The sequence below is a fragment of the Schistocerca serialis genome, chromosome 6, assembly GCF_023864345.2.
Source record: "Schistocerca serialis cubense isolate TAMUIC-IGC-003099 chromosome 6, iqSchSeri2.2, whole genome shotgun sequence".
Taxonomy (NCBI): domain Eukaryota; kingdom Metazoa; phylum Arthropoda; class Insecta; order Orthoptera; family Acrididae; genus Schistocerca; species Schistocerca serialis.
The window spans coordinates 682898916-682919780 of record NC_064643.1 but is presented as its reverse complement, the minus strand read 5'-3'; the positions used below and the strand labels follow the sequence as shown (position 1 = coordinate 682919780).

Here is a 20865-nt window from a genome sequence, read left to right as displayed (position 1 = left end):
GTCAACAATACTCCGTTGTTTTGACACCTGTATAGATGGCTCTGTCCTCAATTTTCGTTAAACCAAAGCCATCAAATACAGCAGTTTGGCAGGGCCAGAGCTTGTATTGGCTTGTCAACGTTAGCTGGTACGGTGAAGGTGTTAGATCCGTCAAAGGAGAAAGCAGGAATTGTGTGGTGAGTGGAATAATACGTTGCATTAATTTTGTGGGATGTTTTGTAATTAGTTTCTAAACGAATTTGTGTTGGAAGTGGTACTGGACGCTGGTTCTTTCTACTCCGCCATTCGAAAGTTTTTATTCTAACGAAGCTGATTGAAAGTGCTGTACTGAATTTTCTGTTTAGTTTCAGAAAATCGAGCCAACATGTCAGAACAAGAAGCTGCACAAACAAACGACGAAGTGACTCAAGAAACTGAACGTGATAGTACGGCAGATGCTGTAAGTACAGTCTGTGGTTTTTACATCTCGTATGTACATGTTAGCATTGGTCTCGAATATGACTTGACTGAAAAGTGTTTAGTGGGTACATGTTGAAACCAATTTGAAAACGTACGGTAGTTGCCCTAGTGTTAATAATCATCTTGTAGTGTTGCAGTTCTTATGTCTGTGCTTTCTATGAAAATAGGACGACGAATTCCGCCTTATGCAAGAAATCTTTTCGGTTTTCTTTTACCCAGTCATGTTTCAGCACTTCTCGTGCTATTTTCAGTGGGTTATTTTTTATGTTAGTACTTAGCATAGCATCATGTAACTACGAAAATAAAAATAACCCACTGAAGATAGCACACATGTTAAAACATGTCTAGGTAAAAAAAAAAAAAAAAAAAAACTAAAAGGTGTTTTGCATAAGGAATTTCTCGTCCTGTTGCCTTAGTGTTGTACGTTGAAAGACCCTAAAGGTAAGGATCAGACAGTAAATATTGAAAAATTTTCAGGTTTCTGTGGCAGACATTGAGAAAAAAGAGGAAGAGAAACTAAAAGCTAAATTTCCAATGATGGGCCGTCCAATGAGTGGACAGTCCGTATTCTTGCAGAAACGGCTTGCAAACAGGGTGAGTCCTGTATTTTGTTACTGTCAAGAAATTTCAGAATTTAACTTCAAAATAACTGTTCCTTCAGTCAAATTGTAGCAAACCTACGAGACCAACCAGCTTAATCGGAATCACTCATTGATTGACTGACTTGAATCTTAAAATCTTTTAATGTGTCAAATATACTCGTATTTAAGCATTGCCATTATTGACAACGAGCACATTGTAGGACAAAGAAAGTGTAGGTAACATAGTTTCATAAGTCTGCCTCATTTCATTGATATCATAAACTTGATTCTGTCATGACTGGTGAGTGACATAAAATTAGTAACGAAGGTAATTGGGTAAAGTGTACGAAGTTGGTATTGAAGGTTCGATAAAAAACCTGAAACCAGTGTTGGCATAATTACAACAAAGCCCTCGACTGCCTGAAACTTTAAAGTCCTTGTTTTAAGGGCTTAAACAGTGAGGGAAGAGATGTCTTGGCATCATATAATTAGATATGGAAAAGGTAAATTTAAATAGATCAGATTTCAGTGCATGTAAGTAGAAGTTTTGAAGAGAGGAATAACTATTTGTTAAAATCTATCAGTGTCAGGTTCCACTCGTCTTTGACACATGACGTAAGTGTTACGTATGACGTCACTATGGCTTGGAGTTTGAGTTGGTTGTGTTTGTAAATGCCTTGCCTGTTGGTGATAAGTAATTATTTCTGTGGGATTGTTGTAATGTTCTATGTACTTGTGTTGAATGCCCATTAATTTACATAAAGATGTTTGACATTTGAATTTTTGAGGTGTTGTGGTTTTATTTTTCGCAGTTGTATATGTTGGTTTTTTTCGTATCAATGGTTGTGGTAGACCTATAAAGGTCAAGGGAAACTAGTCCAATTCTCGTAGTTTTTGTTGGAGGTGGTGGTGTTTCGATATCGTCAGCTGGGGTTCACCAATACAGGTCATTAGAAATGTAAAATTCAAATAGATCTCGTAATTATTTTTTAGTCATTTTGTGTATTTTGGGATCGTGGTGTTCTTACCGTTACATTTAGCTTGCCGGCCCACCCCCCTCCCTCCCAAAAAACCCCAATTTCTCGTGGTTGTCCCGTTTGTTTGATCGCATTTTAGGAGGAGGATGATGTTGTCTTATTTATACATAATTTAGTGTTTGTTGTGACATCATAGGCGCCATATTGGAGACACTAACAATAGCCATTTCCGCCATATTGATGTCATGCATCAAAGCAGACGGGTGGAATCGGACACTTCCGTGCACAACATAGCATATGCCTGTGAGCTGAAACTACGTAATAGTGCGTTTATAACCGTAGCTGTGGATGTCACATTTGGGAAATGTTTCAGCTTCTTCTGAGAAACTTGGACTATTTGTCATACAGAGTGAAGCATTGTCTGTGGGGATTTTATTGTAGATTTTTTTTCTGTGGTGTGACAGACAGAATAACCTTGCAATATTACTTGATTCTTTCAATCTGACATAATTTTCCTACTTGGGTAGTGTAGAGAAGTAGCAGATATTTTTATAGACAAAGATAAATTAGAGAAAATAAAAAAACTTCGTGTCAATAGGCTCCCTGATCATGGTGCACTCAGTTAAAAATGACATAACTCCTTACAGTAATGCAAAAAGATCCCAAGTGTTCAATTAAGGTTAACAATTGCAAATCATATGGAAAGTTTGCAACAGTTGGACTAATAAGAGATGTACAGGGAACCTGATGCAAATTTAATATGTAACCTCTTTAATAATACCTTTGAGTATATTTGAAAAATGTTTCTTGAAGAAAACAGTGCAACATAATTGTAAGAAACAATCTAGTAAGCTGTGGCTTACTAAAGGGATGAAAATTTCTTGTAAACAGAAAAGGGAAATGTATCATAGCTAAAAAGAATAATCCTGAAACAAAAACTACTCCGCTGTATTGACACTTTGCCATCCTCACGTCGGGTCGACAGAAGTGTCCGATCCCATGCGTTGGCTTTGACCCGTACATACGGCTATTGTCGTGTGTGACATCATGATGGTGTGGAGTTTGGCTTGAGTGTGGCGTGTTTGTAGATGTCGTGTTGTGGTTTGCTGTGCTCTCTGGTGGTATGTTCAGGGTTTTTGTTCCTGTGGTGTAATGGGGCTGTTTGCTTTAGCTCATTATCCAGAATTGTTAGTGTTGGCTGTGTTTATAGTGGAATTTGTTTCAGTGAGTTAACGATTTTGTGTGAAGGTTAATTTAGTGTTGTTCGCTGTAGATCGTGTGGTAATTTTAGTAAAATTAATCGGTTGTTTTTGTTCAGGAGCCGGCCAGAGTGGCTGTGCGGTTCTAGGCGCTACAGTCTGGAACCGCGTGACCGCTACAGTCGCAGGTTCGAATCCTGCCTCGGGCATAGATGTGTGTGATGTCCTTAGGTTAGTTAGGTTTAAGTAGTTCTAAGTTCTAAGGGACTGATGACCACAGCAGTCAAGTCCCATAGTGCTCAGAACCATTTGAACTTTTTTTTTTTGTTTTTGAAGGGAATGGATAAGACGGATGAAATTAACAGTGCACAGCTCAAGGGAAGTGTTAGATTCCAATGTGTGGCTGTGTCTGCTGATATTGGTATCAGATCTTTTCGTGCTATATAGGCCAAGGGAAGTGTTTGATCTTAATTTATGGGATCGGGAACTGCTGTTGAGGTATAGGTGAAGGGAAGTGTCAGATTCCAGATGATATTGTTTAGTGGTATTTAGGGAGTTTTGTGATGTCAGGGTTTTTTTTTTTTTTTTTTCATTTCGTGTGGTTTTGTATGGGGGTGGGTGTCTAAATTTGTTTATATTTAGTTTCCCATACCCCATTTCCCGCGCTTGTCCCGTTAGTGTCGTTACACTTTTGTGGAAAGTGTGTGTGTTTTTAAATGTATTTTCTTCCTCATAATGTGTACGTACGGACTTCATATGCACCATATTGGAATTGTGGTTTATGGTCGTTTCTGCCATATTTGCGACGTCGTGGGTCGAAGCAGACAGACGGGATCGGACGCTTCCTTATTTCCCACACGTCTTGTACAAATTTATTCGCTTAGTGCTGGCAGTGCTAATTTGGATTACTTGGCTAGTTGCTGGCTGCTTGTCACCTTTCTGTTGATGACAAGCTTCACACATTGACATCTACGTGCTGTAAGAAATGCTCTATTTTGCTGTATCGTTCCAAACTCATAATTTTCTTTTCAAGTAACTTCTGAGAGTTCTACACTCTTACAATAATTATCGATGCAGAGGTGATGCCACTTTCCATCAGAAGGTGTTAATAATTCCATTACTGTTTTTGCTAAAGGCTGTCCAGCACCGGAATATATCTTCAGTGAGGAAATGTATCCTGTAATCGAATTGCACAGCATCCAAATGACTATGCAGTGTTTCGTAATTTTTTGACGGATTGTAAACTTTAAAATTTAATCGTCCACGCCTCTGTATCATTCCTTTATCAATTGAGATGTTAACACTCGAACGTTTCTTTACACTTTTGGAAAAATAATCAATTAGGAAATGCACTTCGACAAGCTGGTCGGCATTATCCGGTTTATAGTTACTGTCGGAAAAATATAAATGATATTTTTCTGAATTGGTTGCAGGACATCGTTTTGCGAAATATCGGTGTGTCTATAAATGGATTCGTTGACCAGTAATTATCGATCCTTGCTTCTTTCTACAGTTCCCATAAGGATAGGAAGCCCAAACCACTTTCTAAGTTCGGGTCCCATAACGTCGACAAACTTAACATTTTTTAAATCCAGTTTCCTTAGATTGCAATTTTGACTGTAGTACTTGTTGGTTTCGTTGCTAATATTCAGATAGATCATTCCCAATACATAATTTTAAGGTATCCTCGACACTGGGTATCTTTGTAAAATGTTTGGACCCTGTGTCCTTCAAATTTATTATTGATCCTCAGTAAATCAATCTGACCACTGTGCACTGCCTTCTTAGTCTGATTCAGCCGAATCAGTTGGCAACCATAGTGTTCACCGAATTCTTCTTGGACATGTTTCACTATCTTCCTACAGTTCTGCTTCACCTTAATTTTTTAATGTATTCTTCCCAATTGGCGAAGTCACCGAAACGTCAGACAAGATCTGCAAATCCATTGTAAGTAATCCTATAGATTCTTTCGTCCGCCATGAAGAAAGGACACAAGTACTTACAAAAACAAAACACTTGTTGACGTGTGCATCTTATTATCTAAACAAAACACACAGAATGCAAAAGATATTAAAGTGCTGTCGCTGGTCACTGTGTGATACTGTACTCAAGACGCCACTGTGGTGTCGCCGCTGGTTGTTGACCGCTGTATCATGCACGACACCACTGTGGTGTCGCCAGATGGCATAGTGTTAAGAAAAGTTATTAAAGTCGAACTGTGTGCATTGTCAGAGATTAGCACCTCTAATAGTAAAATTAAGACAATTTGGTAAATTGTTTAAAGGGAACAGAAAACCCAAAGGTGCATTTCTGCAAAGCTCAGTGAAAAGTTTAAAAAAGTCAAAAGTAGAAAATACTTCTAATAATTTAAGTGTAGCAGAGAAGTTCCCAGCTCATTAATATGAAAATGCAAGGCTGTATATGGAACAGGCAATTCTTATTCAGTTTGATAAAACTGAAATTCATCTGACCTCTTTTACTGAAATAGTGAAAGTAAAAGCTTGCATGGAACTGATGGCACTTCCAAGAGTACTGAAAGCTTGTTCCTGACATGATTCTCAGCCACATACATAACAGCTCACTGAAATGGGGCACTTGTCTGGATAGACTAAAATATGCTGTTAAACCGTTGCATAAACATAAATCTGATGCTAACAACTAATGCCCACTCACTGACAGCTTCATCAAAAATTCTTGAAAAGTTATGTATACAAAAGAAGCTTCAGACTTGTAAAAATTAATTTCTAACAATTTGATTTTCAGAAAGGCTTTTTAAACAGAAAGCTTTAAGACTTCAAATGAGCAGGCATCTGAGGAGGTATCAAGAACAGTGACCTACAGGGTTCAGCCTTGGGTCCTCTATATATAGATCTCTCTGTATTCATGGAAAAAGCACACTTCTTTTTGCTGTTAAAAAGTATAGTAATCACATCCAACTAATAAGTGAGGAAACTGGCTTTCAAAAAATTAAGTGGTTCTCTGAAAGTGGACTCTGAATTTTGAAAAAGTGTAAGCAGTTCTGTACAATAAGTGGCACAACACCTTTGAAAATTTTCAGACTTTGAACATAAATCTGTTGCTAAGGCTGTATATTTCAAATTTCTGGGTGTGTGCACTAATAAAAAAAAAAAAAATTGAATTGGAAGAAACACATTAATCTGCTGAAACATTTGGGTTAAACTACCTATGCCATTAAGGTTATTGCAAATTTTAGATATCAGTAAATTAGCTTACTACACCTGTTTACATTGTTTTCTTGTGGTATCTTATTTTGGGGTAATTAATCATAAAGAAATTACTCATTGCAAAGAAGCATGTAATCAGAATAATAGTTTGAGCCCTCCCAAAATCACTGTGCAGACATTTAAGGAACTGAGGGTATTCATAATATTGTCACATTCATATATTCACTGATGAAATTTATTAATAGATCACAGTTCAAAAAGCAGTAGCAAAGTGCCTAACTGCAACACTAGAACAATCTTTCAGATTTGGGGTTAAAACTGATGGTGGTACAGAAAAGGGCGAATTGTGCTGCCTCGAAGGTATTTGGTCATTTATCAAATAACATTAAGTCTGACAGCCAACCAGCATTTAAAAATGTGAAAACTCCTATTAAATAGATGAATTTTTAGATGCGAAGTAAGAAAAAATATATTGTGTAAAGAAAACTTACATTAAACTGACACACAGCCATAATTACGGATTGTTGTATTAGCTATCTATGGAACAAGCATTAATGTAATGCAATTTGATCTTGAGGCAAAATATGAAATCACACCTATTTCACTCTTGGAAATTAAAGGTACCAGTTTCAGGAACAAATTAATCATTTGACTTCTTGAGTCTTACTTCGTTGAACTTCTGAAAATTCTTGCCCCCCCTTGGCTGCAAGATTCACTGAACGGAGTACATTAAGGGTTTAAAAGACCTTAAAAAAATCAAGTTAGTATTAAAATAAACCTAATTTGGAAGGGGTGGGTGACAGGATAAATACAATATTTACTTTGTGACCTTGTTATGTTGTATGAAAATAGTTACTAACAAATAACAATGCCTTAGACACAAGTTGTCTGCTGGCAAATAAATCCAATTAAATTCAATATCAGAAATATTTTTAGAGCTGCCTCCTGTATTGTTAACATCAAACTGTGCAAAGAAGATAGTTACTGCCATTACATCCAATGTTCAAACTATAGAACCCCCCTTTTTTTTAATGTCACTTTACTGTGTGTGTGTGTGTGTGTGTGTGTGTGTGTGTGTGTGTGTGTGTGTGTGTGTGTGTGTGTGTGTGTGTGTGTGTCAGGAATATTAACTCCTAAAGGGAATTAGGAAGTTTGTGTCCTTCATCTATATTGTGGTTGTGATGCAGAGAACTTAGCAGTATCACTTTGTTTTGGACACAATTTAATATTGTCTTTCTTACAATCTTAGATCAGGAAGTTTTCATGGTATAGTAGATATACTTTCATTTGTCAGTGATTTAATAGTTGCATGGTGCCTGATAAGGAAATTTCAAATATTCTAGACTGACATGCTTATTATTTAAATCTTCATATGTATACTGTGCAAACTGTGAAGTGCTTGGCAGAGGGTACATTTGATTGTACCAGTAACTAGCATTTCTTCCTATTTACTTCATATATGAAGTATGGGAAAAATGATCGAATGCTTCTGTAGTGCAGTAAGTATTCTAACCATATCCTCATGATACTTGAGTGATACATGGGGGTTTCTAGTATACTCCTAGATTGTTTTGGGTTTTTGAGTCTTTTTAGTAGACTCTTGGGATAGTCTATCAATCTTCAGATGTTAACTAGCTAAGTTAATTTAGTGACTGCATACCAAGGAGGTTCCCTCCCATTATGAAATATTCTACTGGGTACATATCTATCCAATACAGTCAACTATTCATTTAAACTTGTCAGTTCCTCTACATGCTCCTATCCTGTGCTGAAAGCTAGTTCCTCATAAGAGACATAACAAGATTTTATCTTGTTTACTGGAAATTTCTTCCTTTGCTTGTTTTAGCCATCCTTTGTACTTCAATAATTTTCACAAGTCATGGTTACTGATACCAGCTACAATGTAGATATCTCCAGAGGTCAGGTATATTGTTGCCATTATATCATGATATATTTCCATAATGAGCAAGGTTCTTGACTCTGTTTTAGGTAGTTTTCAGAGAAGGCATTCAGTAGTGTTTGACACCCCTAACAATACAAATTTTTCCAGTTAATTTGATGATCACAAAATAATTGGCCTAATTGTGTAAAAGTGAACTGAGGTTTTTGGTTATCAGGAGATGAGTCTGGTGGGTACTAAAAGTATCTAGTTAGCACTTCATGCCCACCTGTGATACTGAGTCCTGCCCAAAGACTCTCACATCCTACTCGGTTCCATTCTGGAAACGTAAGCTGATTTCAGTAGTTGGAAAAATGGTCTTCATTGTGGTGGTGGTCTTCTTCTTCAGTCTTAAGACTGGTTTGATGCAGCTCTACATACTTCTCAGTATGCTCATTATACTCATTGCTTGGTCTCCCTACACAATTATCTCCCACACTTCCTTCCAGTACTAAATTGGTGATCCCCAGATGCCTCAGAATGTCTTACCAACTGATCCCTTCTTCTAGTTGGGCTGTGCCACAAATTTCTTCTATCCCCAATTCTGTTCAGTACCTCATTGTTCTCCATCCATCTGATTTTCAGCATTCTTCTGTAGCACACTTCAAAAGCTTCTAGTCTCTTTTCATCTAGACTTAATAAACATTGTTTCACTTCTTTACATGGCTATATTCCGTACAAATAATTCCAGAAGAGACTTCCTGACACTCATATCTGTACTTGATGTTAACAAGTTTCTCTACAAAAATGCTTTTCTCTCCATTGCCAGTATAAATTTTATATCCTGTCTATTTTGACCACTATCAGCTATTTTGCTACCAAAATAGCAACTCATCTGCTACTTAGTGTCTTATTTCCTGATTTAATTCCCCAGCATGACCTGCTTTACACTACACTACATTCCATTACCATTTTGCTTTCGATGTTACTGTTGAATATTTTCATGACACTGTCCATTCTGTTTAACTACTCTTCCAAGTCTGTTATTCTGTCAGAGCAAGGTCACCAGCAGACTTACATTGGGGCTAGGCTACAACCACTAACAGTTTGACAAGAGAATTGGTGCAAAACTAGATTGTGCATTTCCATTTTCTCTTGTCGCAATTGACTTACTTCAAATGTTCAGCTGATCCTCCTCCTCTGGATACACGGCTGCATCAGTCTCCACAACTTCTCCGAAGAAATAATGCTGGTTAGGGGGATTAAAAGGGTACTTATACACATACAACAAGGAATAACATGTGCTTGCTCCTTGTATGTCACAGCTTCAATGGCACGAGTGGCAAACGCTTGTCTGCTGATCAACTGCGACCATTGCAGTATTCTCCCATTACACATCCATCCTGCACACAAAAATCTGGTGGTGTGGTAAACACATCTCCACTCTCCCACACTCATACTTAAAATATCAAGTGTTTGAGACAGTGGAAGACAGTGTCTCTAGCATTTACCCCAAAATTTTCAAGGCACTACAAACCCTGTCTCAATCCCTTCTCAACCTTTGCTTTCCTTTCATGCCTACCAACACTAAAGTCCTCTCTCTTTTCTGTAAGTTGTAAGTACCTTTTCTCACCTCATATTTTATGCTTGTTGTCTGTAGAATTTCAGAGTATTCCAGTCAACATTGTTAAAAGGTTCCTCTTTGTATACAAATGTTGTAAACATAGGTTTGCTTTTCCTTAACCTGTCTTCTCATAGAAGTTGTCAGTGTTGCCACATGTGTTCCTACATTTTCCAGAATCCAGACACATTCCCTGAGGTCAGCTTACACAATTTTTATTCTTCTTCTGTAAAGTATCCGTCTTAGTATTATGCATCCAAAACTTGTTGAACTGATAGTTGGTTAATTTTCACACCTGTCAGCACCTGCTTCCAATGGAATTACTATATTCAAGTCAGAGATCTTTCACCTGTCTCATATCTTGCTCACCAGATGGAAGAGTTTCGTCATGGCTGGCTCTTGCAGTTATGTAGTTTCAATGTAATGTTGTCTATTCCTGGGCCCTTGTTTTGATTTAGGTCTTATATTGCTTTGTCAAATTCTTCACACGGTATTGTATCTCCCATCTTGTCTTCATCTCTGTTCTCAATTTCCATAATATTGCCCTCGAATACATCTCCCTTGCATAAACTGTTTGTATACTTGGGCCAACTTTGTGCTTTCCCTTCTATGCTTAGGACTGGTTTTCCATCAGTTATTGATATTCATAAAGGTGATTCTCTTTCCTCCAAAAGTATCTAATTTTCCTGTAGATGGCACCTTTCCCTTATTGATTTAAACTGCTAAAGGCATAAATTTGTCCTCCAGCCATTCCTGCATAATCATTTTCCACTTACTGTCAGTCACTTCAGACATTCATATCACTTTTCACTTTCTTCATTTACTGCAGGTTTATATTTTCTTCAACTTCTCTTGTTATTCAAGGAATTGTACAAGCCCTTGTCTTACCTACTTGAGCCTGTGCTGCCTTAACTAGCTCATCTGTTAGTCTTTTACTGTATTCCTTTCCTCTGTAACTGTAAATTGCTTCCTGTGACACTCTACAACATTTAGTTCTTTCAGCTTCTCCAGGTCTGATCTCCTTAAATTATTAGTCTTTTTCAGTTTCAATCTGTCATTAATAACCAAACAATTATGGTCAGTCCACATTTCTCTGGAAGCGTCTTAAACTTTAAAATCTCTTATGAAACCTTAGTGTCTCCTAATGTCTTCCATGATCCTTAAAGTGTTAGCCATGATTAAATTATACAGCTTGCAAAATTCTACCAGGTGGCTTCCTATTTCATTCATTTACCTCAGTCAATAACCCCATACTGTTTTCATTCTTCCTACGTTCAAATTCCATGACTTTTTTTTTTCCTCAAATATCTGAATAATTCCTCTTATCTTGTATTACATTTCAATCTTTTCATTGTATTGAACATAAACAAAAATCTTGGGCTGCATTAATGGAAGAGAGAGATCTAGATAGATAAAATCTAAAACCCTTATTAAACAACACAAAGTTGGAGGAAGTGCCCAAAGTGTAAAAGTGTGGAACTGCCAACTTTTTTTATTGGACATATTACAGGATACAACTAGTGTGTAGTTTGCACCAGCCATCCAAGGAACACATTCAGAACCATAGCCTCATTGACATAAAGTACATCATTGGGTGTGAAAGCTATTTATTAGTACTGGAATGTCTAAGAAGTCTTAGTATTTATTAAGCAATAGTTTTGTGTAGCTATAATGAAATTACTTAAATTGTACAGAATTACGTACACTGTTTTGTTTCGCTACATGCAAGTGATTACCTGTGTTTAAATTTCACGGCATTTTAGAAAAGTCATCTACACAGCAATTGCCATGAGTGTCAACCTTTAGCTCTTAGAGGGGTAGAACGACGATGTAATACTAGGTGCAGGAATTGTTTGACTCTGGCTGGGTAGAAGGGGTAAAAGCAGGGCATATACTTCCTGTTAAGAGGAGTAAAGACCTGAAGATCCACAGGAATTTAAGAACTTCGGCAGTGGTTGTCTTGTTGATGGTACATAAGATCCATTCAAGTGTTAGAGCAATGAGTGACACTATTTTACTAGTGATTGCAAACATGCAAAACGATGTCGACATTCCGTACTGGTCACTGCTGGCACAACAGCTCTGGCTCCTGTGTCTATTCTAAAAATATTACCCTTCCTGGCATGCTGAAATAATGTAAAAGATGCAGTCAAAACGCTGCATTATCACTTAACGTAATAAGTATACAGTTAAGTGAAATTGAGGTAAATTCACATGAAACATGTAAACAGACATACTGCACTGTGGTACAGTGAATCTAGAGGAGCACGAAGGCACTGTACCTTGATGTATGCTTCTGTAAATACTTATTTAATTCCATTTCTAATATTACACTATAGTTGTATGTGGCTTTTGTCAATGGAATTTTAAAAATTCTTTTTTTTTTATTATTACTGTATTAATAATCTAAACTGTGAAAAATGTGTGGGCTACTTCGCACAGTAGTAGAATCCTCAAGAGTTTGTTGTATGCTGACCATGCGTGAAAGCAATAACACTTGAAGTCCACTGGAAGAGCTGCAGTCTATGCTTGCACAGATACACAGCAGAATAGAACTGCCCTGGTTTCTGCCCAGCAGATGAAGTATCTGCTGAAATCTTAAGCTGGCTGCACTTACAAAGCACACCTTAGTTATCATGCTTTAAGTACTTAATTAAAATACTATTGTAGAGCCAATAAAAGAGGAAGTGACTAAATACAAAATTCATCAAGTTCCAGGTTATAAAAATTGTGGTTGAAAGATCTTAGGTGTGCTACAGCAGTGGATCACTAGCAGGAAGTAGTGAGTTTCATCAAGAAGTTAGGGGGTTTCCAAAGGGTAACAATTAGGTACTGACAGACTAACTCTTGAAGAAAATGTTGAGTTGTGCATGGGTAACTACGTCAGTAGAGCACTTGCTTGCAAAAGGCAAAGGTCTGCTGGAGTTAGTCTCAAACACAGTTTGAATCTGCCAAGAAGTTTCAGTTAAGGAGTTTTTAATGATATGCAGACTACTGGAGGTGGAGGCTTTAACACTGATCTGATAGTTCTAATCATGAAAACTTAAGAGTACTTAATATCCAGGTTTTGAATATTTCCTACCGTGACATTCGCTGACAATTTGTTTGTTCATAAACTGAAAAATACACAATAACTTGGACAGGGATAATATAATGGTCAAATATTTACAGTAAAACAAGCCAAGCAGGCAGGTTCAGATTGTCACAGAAAAACAAATGCATAACAAACATAACCAATGATTTAATAAGTTTTAAAGAAAAATTATAAAAGTAACACTAAGGGATTTACAAAGTAGACTTGGTCAAGACTTTGTATACAACTGTAAGGAGAGGGGATACAGAATGGTGTGGGAACTGTCAATTTAGGAAAGCTGTACAGGAGCAGAAATGACCAGTGAAAAGTCAATACTGCAGACAGAAGTGCTTCACTTGGAATGCTAAAGGAAATGAGTTCATTATCCTGGAGACTTGTGCTTGCTTCAAAATTTCCTCTTACAGTTAATAGGGAATCTGTATTCTAAACACAGAATAAAAGTATCTTACATAATTATTCTGCTTTATGAAGCTAAACTTGTGCTCCTGAAAATATTTTGGCATTGAGAAAAGCTTAACTTCAAAAGATTTCTCAGTTGTAGCTTTTGCAGTACTTCTAACCTAACAAAGGGTGTCCCCAAGGGATGGTTCAGTAATGTTGCCAAACCAATGCACCATTCAAATCACTAAAAAAAACTACTGAAAACATGAATTTTTTTTTACTACGTGGTTATGGTGGTGCCAGCACACAAACTAGTAAATTCTTAAATTATCAAAGCCACATTTGCCATATATGTAAGAGCTCGTAGAAAATCGCTTCAAAAACTACACCTACTACTATTATAGTGGGCAAAAGACAATGAAAGACTTGGGAAAGATACTCCTGTTCTGAAGAAATTCATATTTGTGAAATTAAAGAACAAAATTATTTTCAACTGTAGGAAAAGTATGCAGACAAGAAAAATTCTGTATTGATATTTTAATAGGTGCAGATAAGGTAATTTGAAACTATTTGTCAAAGTTGTCTTTGAAGCAATTACTAGTTTGCTAAATGGTACCTTCCTAATAGACATTGTCCCAGAATACAAACTTCTGAATTTTTTATTGTGTTGCTTCTGTAACAGGTTAAATTACCTCATTAAATTGGGAATTTATGGAAACTGCAGCCATAAACTGTAGCTTGGTATTGATTTGTCAGCAGGTGCTACTGTAAACAAATAATTCAACAATTCTGAACATTTTTTCTGAAAAGTTCAAAAATCAGTTCTTAAAAGAAATTATTTGATAAAACTGAGGAAGTAGATAACATACTACTCTGAGCCAAACAAGAATTTGTCAAGAGGTAGTACTCAAATGTTATTGTCTACAGCCATTTCCACTAAGTGTAGAGTAATATTGCTGGCTCACTCGTCAAATATCAAAACTCCACTTGGACTAGGTAAGATGTGCTTTGCTTGACACTTTTGGGGCCTACAAGCTGTGGTGAACCACTGATAAGACTTTGGGCTCCTCTTTCAACTCATTGAAATAGCATAGTGTTCTTGCTTAGATGTTAGTCTGAACTGTATGACACTACATGATTAGTAGCGGCAGGCAACACCTGCAGCAACATAGGCCAAAGATTCCCTTCCTGATTCAGCAGAAACCCTATTCAGTTGCATTCCTTCTTTCCCAGGTGCTCCAACCCGTTGGCTCACAGCCAAACACACTCAACAATTGTAGACAAAGCAAATTTTATCTTTTAACCCACACTTAATGCAAATCAGTTCCATGCAGAAGGTATAAACTACAAATGGTCTCTAGCATTCTTCTGGGCTTTTGAAGGGGCTCAGGTTTCTTCAAGGAAACACAGGGATTTTCATACAGACCTGATACTAATCCTCAACAGGATGACTGCATTTAAATGAAGTTGTCAATAAATTTTATTAAACAAATTTTTGTATCAATGAGTAAAGTTTGTCCTTATCACACTGCTCTCATTTTTGCATGAGCTATTAAACAATGGGTGGGGATAGCTTCAGTTTGTGGAAAAGACCTTGATGCTGCCAAAGGCCCAATTTATCCAGTGGTACCCCTTCGACATAAAGAAATTATAACTGTGTAAATTGTGTATAAAGGGTAAAATTAATTTCTTCTTTTACTTCAGGCCTGTACACTTAGAAAAACAACTTCTGTCCTTCAATTTGGTGGGAGGCCTGTATGATTGACTCCACGACACCATAAGCTGCATTACTTCCCTAAACATTTAAACTTGCTGTGCAGTGTCATTGACACAGCATTTATAGTGTAGTTGCAACATACACCCTTCAATGTAGGTGTTAGTCACTAACATTGTTTACTGATCACAAATTAGTATCTGTATCTAATTACTCCACTTTGTAATTGTTTATTTAGCTTGAATTTTTATCTTGTTTGAGAATTCTAAAATTAATAAACCATAAACATGCTTCTCTCGCCAATAAGTAAAAGAAAACCTGTTTTCATTCTGAAATGGAGCTAACTGAAAGGCCCATAAATATAAAAAGCTAAATAATGTTAACAATTATAGCAAATGCCTCGAGCAACTTTTTATACATGCTTTCCAGTTATCCCAAGTTTACAAATGGGTAATTCCATGTCAGTGACTTTACTCACCATTCCAGATTTTGAAGAAACTTCAGGCAAAAGTAGTAAACATTGACTAAAAATACCCCATTTAATTAAAAATCCATTAAGCCATTTCAAAAACACAGCAGTATACAGTTCTCTAACATGCTGTCATAATTTGAAAAGACAACTCGCCAAATTAAACTAAAATGGTGTCATTTTGCAGATTTTTCCATGAGCTTTCCTATGATACGTAACAGTAAAAGTTTGTGATAAACTCTGTAAATTTAAACGAAAATTTAAATTGGCAATTTCTCAAACCAAATCTTCAAAAAAATTTGAAGTTTTTTATGCTTCCATTAACTAATTGCCTAAGTATGAATTTCAAAATTTCACATTTTACTAAGAAATACTTTTCCAAAACTTAGATTCGAATAAATATCTATGTACAGTCAAATTTAGTGACCTTCCAAATGTCAATTATCTTAAAACAGACTAACCAAAGTTTTAAATGCTTCTTTTTTTACAGTTTACCCTCAAGGAATCCATATACTCTTCCTACTGGTTTTACATAACAAAGAATATCATTTATACATAACTGCAAAATATCTGGTTTTATAGTATATGCAGAAGACAATGATGGGCCAGGTGGATGACGGGAAGTGACTTTAACTTCATAACTATCTTCATCTTTTGTTAAAATAGAAGCTAACCACAATTTCTTGGCAAACAAGAAGATATCCATGAATGTCTTTCAAAGCCAGAATTTACAGAGGCTTTTGCATCTGTTTCAACAGTAAATTCTGTTGTCTGGAAGTTTTTAACAATATTTTTGATGTACTTGATGCAATCAGTATAGAAGCATGTAACTTGTTCGTTTTATGGAAACAGATTGATAAAAGTACTTGCAGAAATCTTTCAATGTAGTCTTATACTGAAACATCAGAAGGCACAGATGTGATATTTGTAATGCCCAACGAAAAAATTGGTGTGGAGTAAGAATTTCGCCTCTGCAGACTTGCTTTCGTCGCAGAAACCATAAAGTCCTTTTCAGTGGCAAAATCTTTGTGGAAGCAAAAGTTCACAAAATTCTTTTATTCCTGTATTGGTCTACACTGCATCCAAAAAGTAGAATACATTCTGTACATCAATCTGAAATCAGTTTTTAAAAACTGAGTTCTCAAACGTTTGACTGCTATGTATGCTCTAGGCAGAAATTGCCATAACTTGTGCTGTTTTCTTCTGTCATTAGTAATACACTAGGAAAAGGGTGTAGTCACATGATCACGTGACCCTGGGCCTAATCTTGGCTCACAAGTATTATTCCCGGAAGTCGTGTAACAATACTCACCCTAATTCAAGTTTTCCTTGATTTAAGAGCTTTGCTGCTTCTCCAGAAAATCTTAGAGTATTAGTGTAGTCAGTTTTTCAGAAAATAATTGAACTCTTGAGGTCTACTGTGTATTTCTAAGTTGAATCTGCCCACTGTCAAAGTGTGATTTTTCAAACAAATTATCATCAAATGCACTCTGTAGTGTTCTTCCTATTGAGTCGCTTCCTGAGCAAGGACTAGTTTCCCATAATGCAGTGGAATGATGCTGGGTTGCAAAACACTTTGCCAAACAAGTGTTAATAAGAGCCTAATTATCCATAGTGTAAGAGACCAAGCATAGTGTTAACTCTCAATAGTTGGACATTTGTACATGTAGTGCAAACACATACTTAGTGTTTAGCTGTGACCAGCTAAAAAGCAGTGTTTTGGGTGCAGTTGTCTAAATTCAGAGAACTTTATCATTGCCAGAAACTTAGCTTTGGAACTTCTATATTCAACTTCCAAATTACAAAAAAAAGAGCTTTTGGATATGTTAGGTCTTCCTCCTTCCTAGTTTCTTTCCTGGCATTACTCTAATTATTGTAATTTCATAAAAGTAATTGTGTTGGTCACAAAACTTCTTGTGACAGTCTGTTTTTTATCATGTCTTCCTAACAAACCTTTTTCCCCTGGACCACATAGTTCGGAATATGAAATTCCCGCATAGTCTTCCCAGTACTCATTCAGGCTATCAAGTTAGTAACATTAGTTTTCCTACAACTTAAACAAAATCTAGTTTCAGGTTACCTATTACTGTTCACTGATCCCTCATTTTCTGAGGAATCGTTTGCACGTGCAAATAATTGTGTAAATGCTCAGTGGTTTCTAATTTTTTGGTGAAAGGTGGAGGAACACAAGCTTGTTTAATCTGAAGATTTTTCTAGTCATTTCATTGAATGGTTTTCAAGAAACCCATCTGCATCATAAAATTATCAAATTTTTAAGTTATTTGGGAAACACTGCACATACCCTCAGGCACAGTTCCTAGTCTTTGTTTTTCACTGATTTTTTTAGAATTAAAACATTGTCAAATCTTTCTTCCTGAGCCATTGTGTAATGCCACCTGTAGTTAAAATTTGTTCATACAGAACACTAAGAAAATGTACTAAAATGATGTGTAAAGACTAAAAGAATTTTTGTTCACTAGGCAGCACCTTAATGTTAAAGCTAGTATCACCACATTAATCACCAACTTTCTCATCAGACTGCCACTAAGTCAGCAGATATTTTCAGATTTAAAGTAACTGAATCATAACAGCTCAAGACTGTTAGACTGCTTGACCCTTAACTGGCATAGGGCATGGGCAGTTTCAATAATAGCAATTAGCCATTTGATTGTTGGAATTTGTTATTCCTTTCACATATAGTAATAAAATCTCACTACTTACAGATTGCAGTTGTATTAAAATTTTAGTACTTCTGATATAAATATTACAAATTTATGAAAATAAATTTATGGGTAAATTGTTTGTCCACTTAAGTCTACAAGTGGTACAAATCTGTCAATTTTTGATGAAATGTGAATTTTCAACATTTTAAGGATGTGAACCCATAAACCCCCTTTGTACTTAAGGAATTAGTCAAAAATAATACAAAGTTTTATAATTTTTTGTTTTAAGTTGAAAACTTAAATCTTCGTTTGCATTTTAAAAAATGCATCTCCAACTCATTTTTCTGTTGTATTAGAGGAAAGCTCATGGCAAATGCTGCAAAAAAATTACCTCTCCCACCATTTTAGCTTTGTTACTACAGCAATTAAAAATACTTGTAGTGGTTTTTTATTTTTGACATCTTCACATTGCTGTATTATCAAAATGGCTCAACCAATTTAATAAAATTGGATATTTTTCTTAGCCTATATGTAGGCTTGCTTTATGCCAAATTTCATCAAAATCTGAGGCGGTGAATTAAAATTCATGGTAAGTGTAATTTCCAGAAATAGTGTAACAATACTCTCGCCCTAATTCGTTTTCCTTGATTTAATTTAGAAGAGCTTTGCTGCTTCACTAAAAAATTGTGGAATACTTGGAATGGTCCAAATAAATGCGACATTACTCCTAATGCATGTTTGGGTTTCAGCAAGCTGCTTCTTCTAATTAGTCAGGTCTTAGACTATTTCTGTGTAGTTTTGTTCCTTAACTTGTGCTATTTTGCAATGATGATGTGTGCTCATTTTCTTTTCAGCAAAAATACTTTGATTCAGGAGACTACCAAATGGCAAAACAGAAATCTGCAGCAAAAGCACGTCAGGTTCCAGCAGGTATTGCTTATGTTACTGGAGACGCCATTCCAACACCAGAGACGGTGCCTGTTCGTAAAACATCCATAATACAGCCTTGCAAATTCACGAGTAGCTCGACAACATAGTGTCAGTGCGTGAGATAAGACTTAAAAATATCTTGTGCTATGAAATGAAATGATCTAGGATGTTTATTTATTTTGTATTTGTATAACTCAAATTGCTACACAACTTGTTTACATATTGTAAACCAGTTTTCTATGCTTAACAGTTGTTAAATTAGTTTTAAATCTGAGGAACAGCAGTTGTAGCTTCTGCATTTGACTTCTTAATTTTGTAATTTATGCAGCCTTATTAAAGATGTATTGTGCCTGGTTCACTTCAGCCAGCTAGATTTAAATATAAAATTTCATAAATTGACAAAAGTCAAAGCAGAATCTCTTGTTCAGCATGTATGTTAAGATAGTGTTACCTGCTATTTTATAACTTCTGTCAAGTTTATCTGCAAAGCCTTCCCCTCAAGGCCTCTTGTCAGTGAAATAAAGCTGTAAAAAATCAGTTATCGTAAATATTGCTAACCTGCAGAAAATACATGCCAACCTGCGACCAGTTGTGAATTAAAGGGGAAATGGTGTAAATGAAACAGTAAGCATAAGTTTTTTGAACCTAAAATATAAAATTTTGTTACTGTATTATTGTCGGTATTGGTACAAATGTGTATAATGTAAACTGTAAAGGAAAAATACATCATTAATTTTTAAGTTTTCATTTAATTTCTAAATTTTCAGGAACATTCCTGTGAGTTTGCAGAATTGATCTGTTGACATTGCTTAAACTATAGTTTTATCCAATAGTTGACAACAGAAATCTCGGTTGATCGCCAAATGTCTGTAGCCATCCTGCAAGTCTTAAAATCCTAGTTACTGAGGCCTATGTCTTATAAAAAGAATGTTGCTGTGTTATTGTTTTAATAATTTTCTATAGCTGAAATGAATTTAGTTGAAAATGTATCCATTGCCCTTCACCATCAGATACTGAATGAAGGCATTAGGGCTTAGTCTTTACATGCAGATATTCCTCTTCCATCTAAACACCCAATCCACAGTGGGGTGGAAAAACTGCACACCGTATTAGTGTGCATGTACAAAGTAGCCCAGATGATAGCCCCAGCTAGTGTATCCTGTGTCACCCTCCCAGTATTGGGTCACCTGCTTTATGGTGTGCACTACCTGAGTAAGATTGCACCCAACCTTGTTAACATCCTTCCAAAGTACCGTGTGGGCAGAGTATTAAGAAGTGGCCAAAATGTTCTTACACGTCTGAAGTGCAAAAGACTTTGGTTCATGATGTGTGGTGAAGCCCCTAGAAAGTTAGGGAAGTCTTGTTTCCTTTCCATATCAATAATACAGATTTTCTTGACTCCAGTAGTGGTATTAGCAGGGTGATGGTTGTCCTGGGAAAGCTTTACTTCTCAGGAAATTAAATTTTTCCCAGAACAATTTGGGAAATCTGAAGGAATTCAGAAAATCTTGGGGAAATAGTCCTTAACCTAGCATTAAAACTGAATTTTTAGTTTTATAAACTAAAAATTCTAAAATATGTAATATTTCAGTGTTCAGTGTTCATTGTTTAAAAATTAGTTAAGATGCTTCTTATGGGTGGTATGTAGTGCAGCTGATACAAGTCATTGTGGTAAGCTGTCATAATCTCCCTCTCCTCATAATTAATGGAAAT

General features: G+C 36.2%; 1 protein-coding gene across 1 annotated transcript; it reads left to right on the top strand.

The window, feature by feature from the left end:
- Window positions 1-30: 30 nt before the first annotated feature.
- LOC126483750 (cAMP-regulated phosphoprotein 19) lies at window positions 31-19892 on the top strand. Its single transcript, XM_050106894.1, has 4 exons — window positions 31-176; window positions 345-439; window positions 937-1053; window positions 19077-19892. Exons 2-4 carry the CDS (start codon window positions 365-367, stop codon window positions 19257-19259), a joined length of 375 nt encoding a protein of 124 aa, XP_049962851.1. The 5' UTR covers window positions 31-176; window positions 345-364; the 3' UTR covers window positions 19260-19892.
- Window positions 19893-20865: the final 973 nt, after the last annotated feature.

Excerpts from the sequence above, each read along its gene's own strand:
- LOC126483750 (XM_050106894.1), top strand. The coding sequence starts at position 365 with ATGTCAGAACAAGAAGCTGCACAAACAAACGACGAAGTGACTCAAGAA. Across the intron at positions 440-936 it reads GTGATAGTACGGCAGATGCT|GTTTCTGTGGCAGACATTGA; the intron begins GTAAGTACAGTC and ends AAAAATTTTCAG. Across the intron at positions 1,054-19,076 it reads AGAAACGGCTTGCAAACAGG|CAAAAATACTTTGATTCAGG; the intron begins GTGAGTCCTGTA and ends TTTTCTTTTCAG.